Here is a 16250-nt window from a genome sequence, read left to right on the forward strand (position 1 = left end):
GGGGAAAAATTTCAAGATGAAAGAGATTTTAGAGATAAACATGTTTGAGATAGACAAGTTCAACTGTATTTATTTATTTGTTTATTTATTTTACATAATAATTTTAAACTGAATATCTATTTTCATGAAAATTTAATTTATCATCAAATTTTACACAATTTAGATATTTATGTAAGAGGATAAAATTAAGTCAATTCTGATTGCATTTTCATGGAAAAGTATTATACATTTGCATCAGCTACTTTGTAAAATTGATTGACATTGATGATAACTAACTACTATATAAAAATAAGAAACTATTTTCATATTTTCACAATTGAATGAAATATATGAATGATTTATAGATACAGCATACAACAAAGTTATTTTGATGTATCTATAAATTTTGTTAATTTATGTAAATTATTTAATTTTATTAATTGCTTATATTTTTTTTTTTTTAATTAAGGATCGTTTACAAATGTCTGTCTCACCTGTAATGGATTCAAGACCTGAAGTCAATCTTATAACACCAAAAGTAAATTTATATATCTTATATTCTTTATCTTTTTTATAGTACATTTGTCTAATATTTCTGGATTTCTTTTGGATTACTTTTAGGCAAAGAATCAATTTATTTTTACAATTTGGTTTACAGAAACAGAGAATTATCATTATATAAAAATTTTAATAATGAGAATTAATTTTAAAACTTCAAGAGTGTAAAATTAAACCAGAATAGAATTAAAATCTACTCTAGGTTGAACTTCTCTTGTAAACCAGTCAGATATATAACCAGGATATGGTATCTGAGCTGCAAATCAATCTTTACCTTTAAGATATGTATATAATTTAGAATCATATAATTGTATAGGTTATATTCTTACTTCAGGAGGGCTTGAAAATACCAACCAGTTCAATACTTTATTAAAACAAAGTAATAACATACAAATTTTATTCAGATGTTATTTAAATTAATATCTGAAATAAAAAGGTGTCTTGTACTTCAAATTTAATTCATTTTAGGACGTTTGAAGTCCAAATTAATTTTTCCCATTAAGGATAACAAAAACTTAATCAATCTATTTCCACACCGTAAACAATATGAATTTCAATAAACTTAAAACACAATTCAATGCCCTGATAATAAATTAAAACACAAAAATAATAAATAAAATACAAATGCTGTATAATAAAATGAAAGTTGTAGTAACTGATTCCACACCATTGACTTTGGCATCTTAAACATGGCTGCCAGATATTCAGAAGTATACTGCTTTTACACTTTGCAATAACTTCCTTTTCCACCTCAGTTGTCAATATTACAACATTCCTCTTAGGCTTTTGTTGCCTCTACACACTTCTTGGATGCCATTATTAATAAGTAAAGGTTATAATGGGTTGAACAGACAGTTTTTGCATATTTTTGACAGTTGTCATTACTTAACATAGATATGTGGTTTAATTATAACAGTTGTGAAATTTAATACGTTATTGCTAATATGATATTATATTCTTTGTTTAGAAGCTTATTTTAAACTTTTTACTACACATTTTGTTTGAATAAAATCAAGTTACGTCTAAATATTCAGGCTGTAATATGGCTATAATCAAATAATTAATACAATTGTATTAATTATTTGATTATAGCCATATTACAGCCTGAATATTTAGGCGATCATTGGATGATTCTATTAACTCATTGGGCTTTGAGATGTGTATTATATGCAAGTTACATCTTCGGATGAATGGTGTATTGGGCATATTATGCTTTGAGTTTCAGAAAGGATGTAACACTTCTTTAGTGTTTGAAATACAAGATACCACTGTATTACAGAATATGCAGTATGTTTGCTCTCAAGTGTATCTCAAAGTTTGACATCATACTTTGAAAAATATCTTTTGGAATAACAAAGATTACACATTCCATAAATGACTTGAGTGCTTCCAAACTCTGAGTGGCCTAGTACACACTTCTTGAGATATTCCTATAAAATAAAAACTAAAACAAGGATTCAAATTGGAGAATACACAAGCTAATCATATCTATTTCCACAGTGCTTTTAGTAAAGAAAAGCAATGACATTGTCTCCAAATAATCATTTAAAAAGCTAAATTGAACTAAATTCAACCAAATCAAGTGATAAACAAATAACTTGAGTACTTCAGTGAGTCAGAAAAGTTTCTTGTTTCAGATAAAATTGCATTTAAAGTTGATAAGTGTTTTTATTGGACCACCCTGTATACTACCAAAAACATAATCTGTATGTGATTATAACACTTACGTGTTGTGGCGTTACAGGAGTGGAGTCCTGGAGAATGGACTTGTCCAACAATTAGAGAATGAACTCGTCCGCTAGCACTTTCAGTAGTATACAACTACCGTCTTCAGGCGGTCTATCGAATACAACAGTTTAAGATTTTCGAACACTAATCCGACGGTTTCACAAATTTCCAATTTTCAAAATTATTAAACAATATTTCAGACGGTTTAACAGATTTTCCATTTTCGAATGTTATTTAAAAATCCTTTTATGCGTCATAGTGCATGGACGAGAAATTAATTTTAAATAATCATATCATATGAAAAATAAGGCTGTAAAAGAGCCCAGAACATGCATGAAATATAAGCTATGTCAAAAAGACATCTGAGTAGCAAAGACTTCAACATCATGGGTAGAGTTGTTTGAAAGCTGTTGGGTAACAGCTTTCAAACAACTCTACCCACGATGTTGAAGTCTAACTAATTTAGAGAAGATTTTTACTAATTATTCAATAATATGAAACATTAAATAAAACTTGATACCAAAATATTAGAATAGGTAATTGAAAAGTTGCTTAACTTCATAAAAGCTTTTTATAAATAGTTCCATGTTCCAATTGGTTTAATTAAATCAATAAACTTTACTTGGTTTCCAGAAATAAGCTGTTTTTTAATTATTTGTTTTGATGTGTAAATGTGTTAGTTTGACAGTAAATATGATCGGAGATAAATAAAGATATTTATGAGTTCATGTTTTGAATTAATTCTTTGTTGGCTATTGACTATTGTTTTCTTATTGTAAATAACACACTATAGCTAATAAAGATTAAAGGAGTCAAAAATTTATCATCATAAAATGTTTTTGAGATTATTTACATCTCATTGTCAGATCAGATCTTAGAAATCACACTGTTCATACATAAATACTACCATTTGAACAAAGATAAATTTAAATGTTTAGATAAAAATCAATTTAAATCTCATGCTTGGAATGAGATGATTGAAAACCTTAAGGATAATGTTATTGATGTAGAACAAAAATAATAACTTAAACATAACTTTAAAAATAAAATAAAATATGAATAAAGTATTAGTTTTAATGGAATAAAAACTGTACAAATTTTAAAAAATTCAAGTACTTTTGAACTCTACCTGTCTTCAGGAAATGAAAGAATGTTCTATTACTATGGAAGTGTAAACTTGAGAAAAATCATCACTCTATTAATGAAAACACTATTACATTAGATAGAATAACATAGACAATGAAGAAAAATTTAAAGTTAAATATATAGTGTAAAATTATAGATTTAAAACTTAAATTCAAATTACATTAATTTTTTAAATAATCAATTAAACAAAAATGCAAAATTATTTAATGACATACAGCCAATAATGTTGTGATCACTAACTGTTGTTATTTTATCAGAGTTACATTTGTTAACATTTCTAGATTTTAAGCTTTTTCTCAAAAATCCTAATATCCTCTGTGATCTGATCATCATCCATGACTTTTAAGCTCTCAGTTTTCTCTCTTTGATTCTAAGATAAAATGAGATAATTATTCTGAAAGTTTTGCATTAGGAATGTGATGTAATCTCATTAGTAAATCAATAAATAAAAATATTTACATAATAAATTTTTTCTCAAAATTGTGAATTGTTTTTCTTTTTGATTTTGCATTTGTAATCAATGTTTTATTTTACATAACTTGATGATGCATTATTATTATATTTATACTGTGTATCATTCTCAGTTTGGGCTTGGAATCATATCTCACAGGCAGGCCAGATAGACAAGCCTGCAAGATTAGTACAAAACTTGAAACAGTTTGGTAAATCTTCTGGCAATATGACAAATTGTTAGTGGTAGCTTTTTGTAAGGATCTATATAAATTTGAGTGAGTGTCTATTGTCTTCAGGTTTTTATGTAATGAATGTAGAATAACTTCTGTGGCAGAGAGAACATTAGGTATGGTATGGGCATTTTATTTCTTGAAAGACTTCAGTATATTTATTGATTTTTCTGTATAGCTACTTTGTAGATTATGTGTATTTGGTATAACAATGTCAGTGATATAGGTTGTTTTGTGCACTTTGTCAATAAGCATAATGTTTGGTTTATTATGATGGTTCATTTTATAATTGCTCTGTCAAAATAGTTCCTGTGCTGTGTTCTCAAAAATAGTTTATGGAATATATTTATAGTATGGTGTTTTTGTGATGGCTAGTAAATACTTCTTTGCTATAAACTGATGAATTATTTTAGCTACCTGGTTATGTCTGTATAAATAGTCTATTTGTGCCAGACTTTTATAGCTGCCTGTGATATGTTGTATAGCTTCTTGTGCAGCATGACATTTTCTGCATTTACTGTCCATGATATCTTTGATTACATGTTTCCTGCAGTTTTTTGTATTGATAAGTTGGTCCTGTATTGCAATTATAAAGTCTTCTATTTCCCCAAAGAGTTTCCCATCTCTAAGCCAGTAGTTTGATGCTGTTTTAGCTCTGTGTTTATGTGCAAGATCAGTTGGGTATCATCCATGGAGTGCTTTTCCCATCCATGCTTGCTGTTTTGTGTTCACAGCATCATTTGTGTTTTTAGTACTTTGGGTGTTCCTTAGATCTAATAATAGTGTGTACTTATCAGCCTGGATGATTGTGTAATGTAATGATAATGATTGTTGTTTAGTATGGAAGAAGCCTTGTAATGAGTCTATCTGTTTCTGATGGAGAATCTTAATACTTAAGACCTCTGCCACTCTCCAAGCATGGGAGGATAAGCCTTTTTTTAAAATCAGGGTGTTACAGTCTATACTTAGTGAGTATTGTTTGGGTTTTACAATTTAGGTCCTCAAGGTCTGTATTAGTCCATTGAATGGTGCCAAAATAGTAGGTGAGTAGTGGAATGGCATATGTGTTTTATCAGGTTTTTGGAGTTTAAATGTGTTTTTAGTACTGATCTTAGTCTGTTTAGTAAATTCTATTTTTATTTTTTTAATTCAATTATTTTAGTCTGGTAAATTTTTATTTAAATCTTATAGAATTTCATAACTGACATTTAAAAAATTATTCAATTTTTCAGCCCAAGGCCCATCAGTTTTTAGTACGTACATTTGTAGCACCTTTGAAATGTAATCATTGCACATCACTGATGGTTGGGATTATCAGGCAAGGAGCAGTATGTGAAGGTAAAAAAACTTAAAAAAACAAACTTATAATTTTTTAATGTTTATAAATAAAAATAATTAATCCCCTTTGTATGCTTTCATAAGTCTTAATGGCTTATAAAGCTGTAAGAGTGATGATTGGCATTTATTATTCATTAGATATGATTAATGATTTTAAGAATTGGTGATTTGATTAGCTATATCACTGTTTTTTAATACATGTAAATCAAAATTTTATCAGTACTTTTGTATGAATGAAGTTTGACTACTGCCTATTAATTCAGTTTGCATTTAAACCACAATTAATAACATATAAAAATTGCATAAGATCAGCTCAAAAAATCATAAGGCAAAATTATTTTTTAAAAAAACCAACTGGCATTTAATCTGCAATTGTTGTTACTTGAATGTACTTTCTAATAAATTATTTTTGTTTTCAATTTTCAAAAGCACCAATTTTACAAACAAATTTTAATTTTAAAAAATTTATATATATTTTGAAAAATCATTTAATTATTAAAATTTTAAAACAAAACAACTCACATTTTACATAATGTATTTTCTCTATCATAAACTGGACCTACAAACATTATCGATTTAAAAAAGAGAATAGCACTGTTTTACTAGTTTTAGTTGTTACTAGGTAATCTATCATTAAAGTTACATATTTGAATTTATTAATAACATTCAAATTGAAATAATTTAACAAAAATTGACTTTTATTTTTATTGTGATTTTAAATATCAGTTTATGTTGTTGATTTTTTCAATTTTTATCATCATTAAAAATATTTTATGGAATTTATATCTTAGTTATTTTGAGTATCCAGTTAATGAAAACTTATCCATTAACAAAAATTTCATTATTCAGCTGTGCATTAAATGTACACACTTAATATGAATATATACTTATTTTTTTAATAAAAGCTGAATGAATTTTCTCTGTTTGTATTTGAAAGCTTTTTATTGTTTTGATAAAGTGAAAAATAAACTAATGAAATTATCTACTCATACTTTTAAAAAGTATAATATATTAACATAAGAATGTAAATTGTTGTCCAAGAGACTGTGGTTTTTGTCTAAAGAAAACTAGAATAAAATTATTTCTTAATGAATGTTTTTAGAAGATTGTGGAAAAATTACTATTACTATTATTATTATTATTATTATTATTATGTATTTTATGTATATAAGGTTATTTAATCTAAAATAAAATATTGAATAAATGTTGATATTATAGTATGTGGATTTGCTTGCCATGTTTCATGTCAAGACAAGGTACCTGCTGTTTGCCCAGTTCCAGCAGATCAGAGTAAGTGATTTAACAAATTAGATTTAATTTAAAAAATGGAGTTAAATTAAATAAAACTTTTATATTATAGCTAAAAGACCTGTTGGAATTGATCCAACAAGGGGTATTGGTACTGCATATGAAGGTTATGTGAAGGTAATTTTTAATTTTACAATTATAAATTCTGTGTTTAAAAAAATTTTATTTATAATTCATAGTATTTTTTCAATATCAATATTGGATAATTTTTAAAAATTTTGTTATGATGAATTAAATATTAAGAAATATGAAGGAGAAAGATATTTGCCATAAATTAAATTTTAGATCTTTTATGAATAAAAAATTAAAATATGTATCTTATCTTCTGTATCTAATATTTTATACTTTGATTGAGAGAATACAGTTAGTAGAATTTACTAAACTACCATCATCTAATTAATATATTTTTTAGTAAGGTCATCTGTTTGATGTCAGTATTTACTTTTTGCTGTTTATGTTCTGGGATTACTTTTTTTTATTCTAGAACAGGCCTGGCCAACCCAAATTGTTTCGCGGGCCACTTTGATCATGCATAACATTATGGTGGGCCACAATTTAGGCAAACAAGCTTTTAAAAAAGTAAAACAAATACAAAATGAATAAGATTTTATTGTTATACCAAGAGTTAGTACTTGCACTTGCGCATTATAACAATGACACATGCAAATTTTCATTTATTTAATTGTTTTGGTATACACATAACGGGAAACAAAAGTTGTAATAGATATATAATATCACTTAGCCGGCCACACAATTTAACGTGACGGGCTGCGAGTTGGCCAGGCCTGTTCTAGAATGAAAACTATTTTTTTTCCTATGTTTAATTGATGTGCAGTGGCACATTGAGAGTTTTGGAGTCCCTCTCTAACAAAAATTCCATTAAATCCAACAGTTATAAATATTCATGCTTAGTAAGATTTTTAACCTATGACCTAGTTACTAGAAACAATGTCTAACATATTAAGCTGCTACATTGGTTACATTTGTTATTTGCAAAATACAAGTATATTAATATGTATATTAAAGTATATGTATATACAATAGTTGGAAAAATGAAATAAAGTAAATATAATTTGGTATAAAAACTGTGAAGTTTGCTAAAAAGATATAGTTCTTAATGAAAAAATCTAATTTTTTCATAAAGAACTGTAAAGTATTAATTTAAAGTATTAATTTAACAAAAAATTAGATTTTTTGTTAAATTAATACTTTAAAACTTGATTGAGGTATAATGATATGTAGAATATTTATAAAGTGTAATGTTCTTGAAAAATTAGATTTACAAAATTGAGTTAACATATTTTTAAAATTATATATAAAGTATTTAAATTTTTTTATTTAATTTATTACATTAATCCTATTATACTGTGATTTTTATTACTTTTTTCAGTTTAAAAAGTAAAAAAAAATTTTTAGACTAATCAAGAATTACTTTTCTTGATCAATTATATAATCATTTATTTTATTTGTTTATGATCATGTGATTCTAACATTTGTTTAATCACTATATTTTAGAAATAAAAGGAAATATTTTAATACAATTAATTACTTGAAAAAAAATTTATATATTATAGGTGCCAAAACCTGGTGGTGTTAAGAAAGGATGGATGCGCCAGTTTGTTGTAGTTTGTGATTTTAAATTATTCTTATACGACTTGGCCCAGGACAAAAATGCTCAACCTTATGTTTCAGTTTCTCAGGTTTTAGACATGAGGTAAATTTTCACTTTAATTTGTGTATTTAAAATTAACGTATGTTTTATATTAAGTTATAATTAATTAATTTAGAGATGAAGATTTTTCTGTTAGTTCTGTATTAGAATCAGATGTCATTCATGCTAACAAAAAAGATATACCATGCATTTTCAGGGTAAGCTTTTCTAAATTTTATAAATATACTTATAATAATTTTCTTTTATAATTTTAAATGTCTTCATGGAAAAGTTTAGTTTTTTTTTTAAATATTTCTTTAACTAATGATTGATGTAATTAAAATAATTCATAATTTAGTTATTTGAAACTGAAAATTTGAAATTTAATCAACATCTATAACAAAGTGTAAACAAATTTATTACTTCAAAAATCACAAAAAGAAACCTTGCACCAGCATAACTTTATTATAATGAATGTTTTTGACTGCTTTTATCATTTATGATCAGTTCTAAATTTAAATACAAAAATGATTTTACGTTCTAGAACATACATTTTGAATATAGTGCAGAAACAGTTCAAAATATTGTATGTTCTAGGATGTAAAATTTTATTTATATTTGAATTTAGACTTGATGATGATTTGATAAAAGCAATCAAAAACATTCATCATAAGTAAGTTATGTTTGTATAAGGTTTTTATTTTTAATAGCAATCATAGTCCATAAAATTGGAAAAAGCTGAGTTTGATGAATTACAGACAACAGATGTCAAGGAACTGATTGAATTGTACTTGGAAGATGGGTTATATTTGGAAAAAACTGATGAATGTGAATTTTAATCCAGAGGTGAATAAAGAAATTTCTGCCATTCCTTTAGTATTGAATATCAGAATTTTATTTGAAGATATGGAGCTTTCAGAAGATTTATTGATAAATCAATAGCTTGTGAATGAAGATCCCTATGTAGAGAGAAGTCAAATTTTAGAGAGAAATTAAAATTGTGACTTTCAAAACAAAAAAAGAATGAAAAAAAGAGATGAAAATTAGTTTTTAAGAATAAATAAATATATCCAAAAATATATAATAATTATTTTTAACTTTTAGTTTGAAATAAAATAAATGAAAAATTTTTTGAATGAAAATGAGTTTATATTTTGTAATATATTTTTCAATTTCTCTAACCTTAATTTTTTCAATATATTTCTCATTTTGCATCAGTTTTATAGAATGAATATGGAGATTTTCTGTATTTTAAAATGTTAAATAGATCAAAATGATGTATGTCTCTTTTTTTTTTTCATAAACTAATAAATACAAAAGAGATTTTTGCTTACTTTTATTATTTTAGAAATTTGATTATACTGGCTCTCGGTTAATTTAGATTCATCTAAGAATCGATGTTAAACTTCAGATAATGCTTGAATTTTTTTGTTTCTATATTGGTGCAACAGTTTTTTTATTTCATTTATTTATTTTTTGTGTTTAGTTTTAATACTAAATTTTAGATTTTCATTTGTATTGAGAAATAGTAATAAATTATTGTGTAAATTTAGACTACATTTTACATATATTTATTAATATAAAATATTTTATTAATCACTTCAAGATTATTATTATTATTAAATTCTATTTATTAAATCATTTATTGGTAAGACTTTATTCATTTTAATTAATGTTTCTCTTTAAATTTAATGAAAAATGTTTATATAGGTTACTACATCTATGATGAATCCTCCTGATGTAAGAAACCATATGTTAATGTTAGTGGATCGAGAAAGTGAGAAGACAAAATGGGTAGATGCTCTTAGTGAACTGCATCGGATTTTACGTAGGAATAAATTACCTACAAGAATGGTATTTATTATTATTTTTATTTTAAGAAACAGTTTATTTAAAATAAAAATTTGTTTCAAAATATGTATAAAACAGTTTCTTGTTTTCTATATACTTTGTAGCACATTTTATTTGTTAAATTATGTTAAGGTATTATGAAAATAATTGTTTGAACCTATTCTCAATGAGAAGAAATAAGTTATTTATTTTTTCTCATTGAGAATAGGTTCAAGCAATTATTTTCATAATATTTTAACATAATTTATAAAAATGTTCATTATTTGACTCTGTTATCATTATAAATTTAGTAAAAATTTAAAGCTTTGTTTTTGAAGTCTTTATTTAGTATTCAAATGTTATTTGGAATTATATTCTCAATTTTCAGAGAATATTTTGTAAAGCATACAAATATTATTTTAAAAACATTAGAGTTAATTTAATTCTTTGAAACAGGTCTGAAATTACTAATAATGTTAGCAATGCCATTTTTATGTCATAATAGTCTTCTTAATTTCCAATATTTCAAACAGTCAACATTTTTCAGATATTTAAATTCAAATTGTATTCTTTTCAAAATAATGTATTTTGTAATAAAACATATAGAAATAAACAAAGATACCACTAAATTTTAATAAGACAATAATATGGCTAATTAATTATAAAAGTATTACATAATTTGGATTAAAAATAGTTGATTACATGCAATTTTGTGTTAAAGTTAATAATTTAGAATATTCTGGAAGAAAAGATTGATCAGGAGTTGGGCTCAAACCTGCCTCCCAGTTACCATGCAGATATGTTACATTCAATTCTTTTTTCTGTTTATAGCCAATTTCACTTTAGATCAATCTTTACTTCCATAATTTTCTATAGATTATATATATATAGATTTATCAGATTGTAACAATGAACACACATTGTTTCAATATGTAAAATTGAAAAAATTTTAAATTACAAAAACAATTAAAGTATATGAGTTCATAAATACTGCTATTAGAGATGAACAAATATTCTTCATAGAAGCAAAATTTTTTTAAAGTACGAGGGCTATTTTTTAAATAAGGTCCGTTTGTGAATGAGAGTGAGAATAATGCGCAATCACGCCAGTACGCATGCGCTTCTGCTCCGAGCAAGCTTGGCGCGCATTTTGATGCCATTTGCAGTCATATCGTCTGTCTGTATGCTTCGCTATAAAAGTTTAAAATGTTTAAGAAAATTGAATCTCCTGCTGACTGTGAGATATGATCTGTTATTCAATTCTTGAGTGCAAGAAACTTGGCAGCAGCGGAAATTCATCGTCAGATTTGTGAAGTTTATGGTGTAATGCTGTGAGTGACAGTAAAGTTCGAAAATGGGTAAGAATGTTCAAGGATGGGCGAGTTAATGTGCATGATGAACCACGCCCTGGCAGACCTTCTCTGATTTCTGAAGATTTGGTTCATGATGTGGATAACAAAATTCGAGAGGACCGACGGTTCACGATTTCAACGTTATCAATTGAATTTCCACAGATTTCAAGATCAGTTTTGTATACCATTGTTTCTGGAGAAACTGAATTATCGAAAATTGTGTTCTCCGTGGATTCCAAGATTGCTTTCTGACGATCACAAAACAAAAATATTGGACAGTGCTTTATCGTTTTTGACTCGATACGATCATCCACACAGTCCAGACCTTGCACCCAGTGATTTTCACTTGTTTTGATACTTAAAGGAGTTTCGTTGTGGTCAACAGTTCAACGACGAAGAGGTGAAAACTGCGGTCGTGGATTGGGCTTCTTCACAGACGGCAGATTTCTTTGAAGTCAGAATTCAAAAAATTGTTGAGTGGTATGACAAATGTTTAAACAAAAATGGAAATTATGTAGAAAAGTAGATAAAAGTATGTAGAATATAGAAAAAAATATATTTTAATGATATTTACAGTATTTTTCTTTTTACTAACAAACGGACCTTACTTAAAAAATAGCCTTTGTATATTTGAAAGAAAAAATAGACAATTTGATATTTAAAATGAAGTTAGATTATTGTTACTATAAAATTTTTTACATAGCATTTTTTTTAACTTATATATTGATTGGTTAAATTTTCTTTGTCATTTACTATTTTATTCATATATAATTAAGTTTATAATTAGCTTTACTAATAGCTCCAATAACTGTTATATTAAATAGTCTAAGTTATTTCCTAGACTAAACAGTCTTCATTACTTTTATTAGTAAGAGAGATATTTTGATAAACATCTAGTTTTTTTATATATTTGATCATTTGAATACTGGAAAAATAATTTAGTTTATAAAATTCAAGATAGTTTGATTTAACATATTGACATAAATGTTTAAATAATTTTTTTTCTCCTGTCAAGTTTGAAAAATATCTTTTCAGAATTTTTATGATTTAAAAAATTATAGAAGTTTTTTTTAATACCCATTACAAATTATTTGTTATTGTTATAATTTATTTTAGGTCTACCAAGCTAAAGAATTATTGGACAATACTATAACCATTATTAAAAATGCATTATCAGCAGCTGTTATTGGTATGTTATGCAAAATTTGAGTTTATTTTCTTGATAAAATTTATCATTATACTTATATAGTTTTTGAGTTTTAGATTAATTTTTAATAGAATAGTAATTTAATAATAAAATATCATTGGCTTTAATAATTAAATAATTTTTGAACTAATCAATACTACTTGCTATTTAATTTTTGCTGTTTTACTTCTTCATTGTTAGCTCTAATACAAATGAACACTACTTCCCTTCTTAAGCTTATATTCTTATTTTCATTTGTTTTATCAGACATTTTTATACATTTCTGATTTAAAAAATAGTAATATATACAGATATTCTCATTAAATGCAAGGAATGTGTTTTATGGAGAAGTACATTAAGTCAATTTTCATATTAAATGAGGACTACTCTATTTTTATACTGTGAGAACAGAAGGATCCAGTCTATTTCCTTTCCACATACAGGATGGTAAATAGTAAAGAAGAATACTCGTAAAAATCTTCTCGTCAGTCCTGACACCAGTTAGGATAAACTAGTCGTGTCCTAACTCGCAATTAAATTAATTTCTTCCGAGTGGCTGAAATATAATAAAACTTGACTGGAATTTTAGGAGGGTTCGTCTTTATACTTTAATAGTGTTTGTTGTTTGAATTATGTGAATAACCTGAATTGGTTAAGTGAAAATTACATGATTTATGTGATATACATGGCCTGATGATGGACATTAAATCAAATGAAAAATACGATATGTTAGGTATATATCTAGCTGTTTATTTAAACATAACTATAACTATCATTCATATATAAAGGAGTACGTTAAATAAAAACTAAGAACAAAATAAGTAGTATTGATATGAATACAAATGAGAGGACTTCTAATCTAATCCTTAAACTAGACTGGAGAGAATTTACATAACAATATCATACACAGTGTATTACTTGACATCCACATACGTCTCGGGTGGATAGTCGAGAATCCTCGGGAACATACAGATGTTGGCAAACTAGGAGAGGGATGACTAAAACATTGGGTGTTCAGCAAAGGTGCCAAAACAGAAGCATTAACGCCTTGATCACCGAATAAGTGTGTCAAAACGAGAGCAAGTTGGAAGGTGACCTCTCGCTTTTTATACTGTATTTCATCCAATAGAATTATTAGAAAATCGTGTCATGCTTCCGATGCATGATGGAAGTTGGGCAGTCTTGCGGATAGATGAGTGAGATATTGTACCCAAACTATCACTTTTGGAGGAACTAAACTGTCTTTTGCCATGAATCAAAAGGAAGTGCTTCCATTAACTTAAATAATTTTTTTATTAAAATAATTTTAAAATATTATTTCAACAAATTTGCTAAAAATATCTCCTCCAACTCCAGATTCTCACAATACTATTTGCTTGTTATCTTGTAAAATTTGTTGATTTCTATTTCTACTAAATAGTGATATTATACTTCAAAAAATAATGGAAAACTTTAAGAATTTTTTATTAAAAATATTTAATGATTCAGAACAATCATATTACTATAATAATTTTTTTTATTATATCAATAGAAAAGTGCTTTTTCTGTTTTCACTTTATCCACAAAATTTACTTGTAAAAAAGAAGCCATGAGAATTAAATGAACTCTTATAACAAGAATTTATGAAAAATCTTAAACATTGTCATCTTATTCTAACGTCTTTGTATTTGATATAGAATAAAAAAATTCATTTTAAAACTTTAATACTTGATACATTTGTAGTTTATTTTCCTTTTTTTTAAGAAAAAACAATATATCAAAGAACAAACTATCTATTTCTTAGAGTTCATTGGTGAGGGAGTTATTAGATTTTAATTACTGTCACATCATCTGTAGTTATTTTCTACATTTGCTTTTGTTATTATGCCTCATATATCTGCTACAACTTGTGATAGTATAAAGATATCTTCCAACTTAATTACCAGTGCTAATGACAACCCTCGAAGAACCTTTATGTCCAGTAACAAAGGGTACATGAGCACAAGTACGACATTGACAACAAAAGGCACATCACCATCCTATCCACTTATGTCACTGACCCGGAAATGCATGCTGACCTTCCCAGCACCAGGCTAATAAAACAGGCTTTTTATATTGATTACATTAGGGTCCTGGAGGCCCTAGAAATATACAAGGCCAGTCTGACGAGCTGGTGCATCAATTTTAAGGATGGTAACTCATTATTGTATGCTCGGAGTTACTTGTGTGAAGAACAGAGTGCCGATAACGCACATTGAATGTATACTATTTACTTTTATACCAGATCCACAAGTAATAGGCACACATGGGTTGCCTTATGTGTATATATATTTTTAGATTTCATGCATTTGCAACCATTAAATTTCGGTTGGTTTTTTATGTTCCAAAGGTCTTCAAATTTAACCTTTTTGTATTCTAATCTTACACAGACCTTGAGTAAGGTCAAAAGCATTTGTTGGATGATTTACTAAACTTTTTTTTTTACCAGACAAAGGTTCTTCAAGGGTTGTGATAGTATGTTAGTATGTTTTGAATTCAATCAAGAATTAATTATTTTTTTAGATTTTTGATAAGTTTACATTATTTAAAAGTAAATTTTGAAATTTGAACTTGTAATTTAATGGCAATGTTTATGTAATTTGTTATCTTTATAAATAAACAACATTTGTCTCACAAGAAAAGTGTTGTTAATAATCTAAAATATTTTTGTAGGTATTTATTTAATGAAAGAAATGAATTTTGAACTAATTTATAAATATAAAATATGATCAGTTATTAATATTTATAAATGAAATAAGATATTGAAATTATTATAATTTTTGTAATATTTCTAAAACTTCCACGGGAATGTTTCATATATTGTTTTGTAATAAATATGAAAAAATTAGCCAGTTTTATCAGTTTGTTTATTAATACTTTTTAGATTAAAGAAATTTAATCTCAAAAACTGTTTACTACCTTTTTAATTACTCCAAAAATATTATATTGAATAATTATTGCCTAAATTAAACCTTATTTCATTTATTAGTAAGAATCATTTGTGGTTAAAAATTTTACAAAATGTTAAAAAAAAAAAAAGTTTATCTATCTGGCAGTGTAATGCAATCCAGATATTTATAACTTCAAAAATGATTGATTATTATTAAATGTTAACTTTTTTCTTACTACAAAATTGTATCATTTGTTGGTTATTATTATTTATATGAAGAAGCAGAGTATATTTAGATATAAAAATAAAATCATTAGATCTTTCTATTGGTTGAACATGATTTCTTAAAATGATATATATATAATATATATGATGGATGTGATGGTTTTTTTTGGATCATATCATTTGAATGGGAAGGTTTATTTTTGGATAAAAATAAAATTTGCTTGACTAAAAAGATTTCCAAATTACCTTAACATTCTACTATACCAATATGACAGTGTGTACTTATATGGAGAAGAGTGATATGATCATAGATTTATATTAGTAATTACATTTCATTTACAGAAACAGATCTTATGTA

General features: G+C 26.1%; 1 protein-coding gene across 7 annotated transcripts in view; it reads left to right on the forward strand.

Moving 5' to 3' along the window:
• The window catches only part of LOC136969637 (serine/threonine-protein kinase Genghis Khan-like), a 190014-nt gene that overhangs the window by 106242 nt on the left and 67522 nt on the right, over positions 1 to 16250 (forward strand). For all 7 annotated transcript variants that reach the window (XM_067263897.1, XM_067263901.1, XM_067263898.1 and 4 more), the window contains 8 exons: positions 449 to 517; positions 5327 to 5432; positions 6651 to 6722; positions 6793 to 6857; positions 8315 to 8454; positions 8528 to 8609; positions 10102 to 10245; positions 12690 to 12762. In XM_067263897.1, the coding sequence (XP_067119998.1) occupies positions 449 to 517; positions 5327 to 5432; positions 6651 to 6722; positions 6793 to 6857; positions 8315 to 8454; positions 8528 to 8609; positions 10102 to 10245; positions 12690 to 12762 (751 nt within the window). The remainder of the gene's footprint in view (positions 1 to 448; positions 518 to 5326; positions 5433 to 6650; positions 6723 to 6792; positions 6858 to 8314; positions 8455 to 8527; positions 8610 to 10101; positions 10246 to 12689; positions 12763 to 16250) is intronic.

This window comes from Centruroides vittatus, unplaced genomic scaffold, assembly GCF_030686945.1.
Source record: "Centruroides vittatus isolate TY-2023 unplaced genomic scaffold, ASM3068694v2 contig_18, whole genome shotgun sequence".
Classification (NCBI taxonomy): Eukaryota; Metazoa; Arthropoda; class Arachnida; order Scorpiones; family Buthidae; genus Centruroides; species Centruroides vittatus.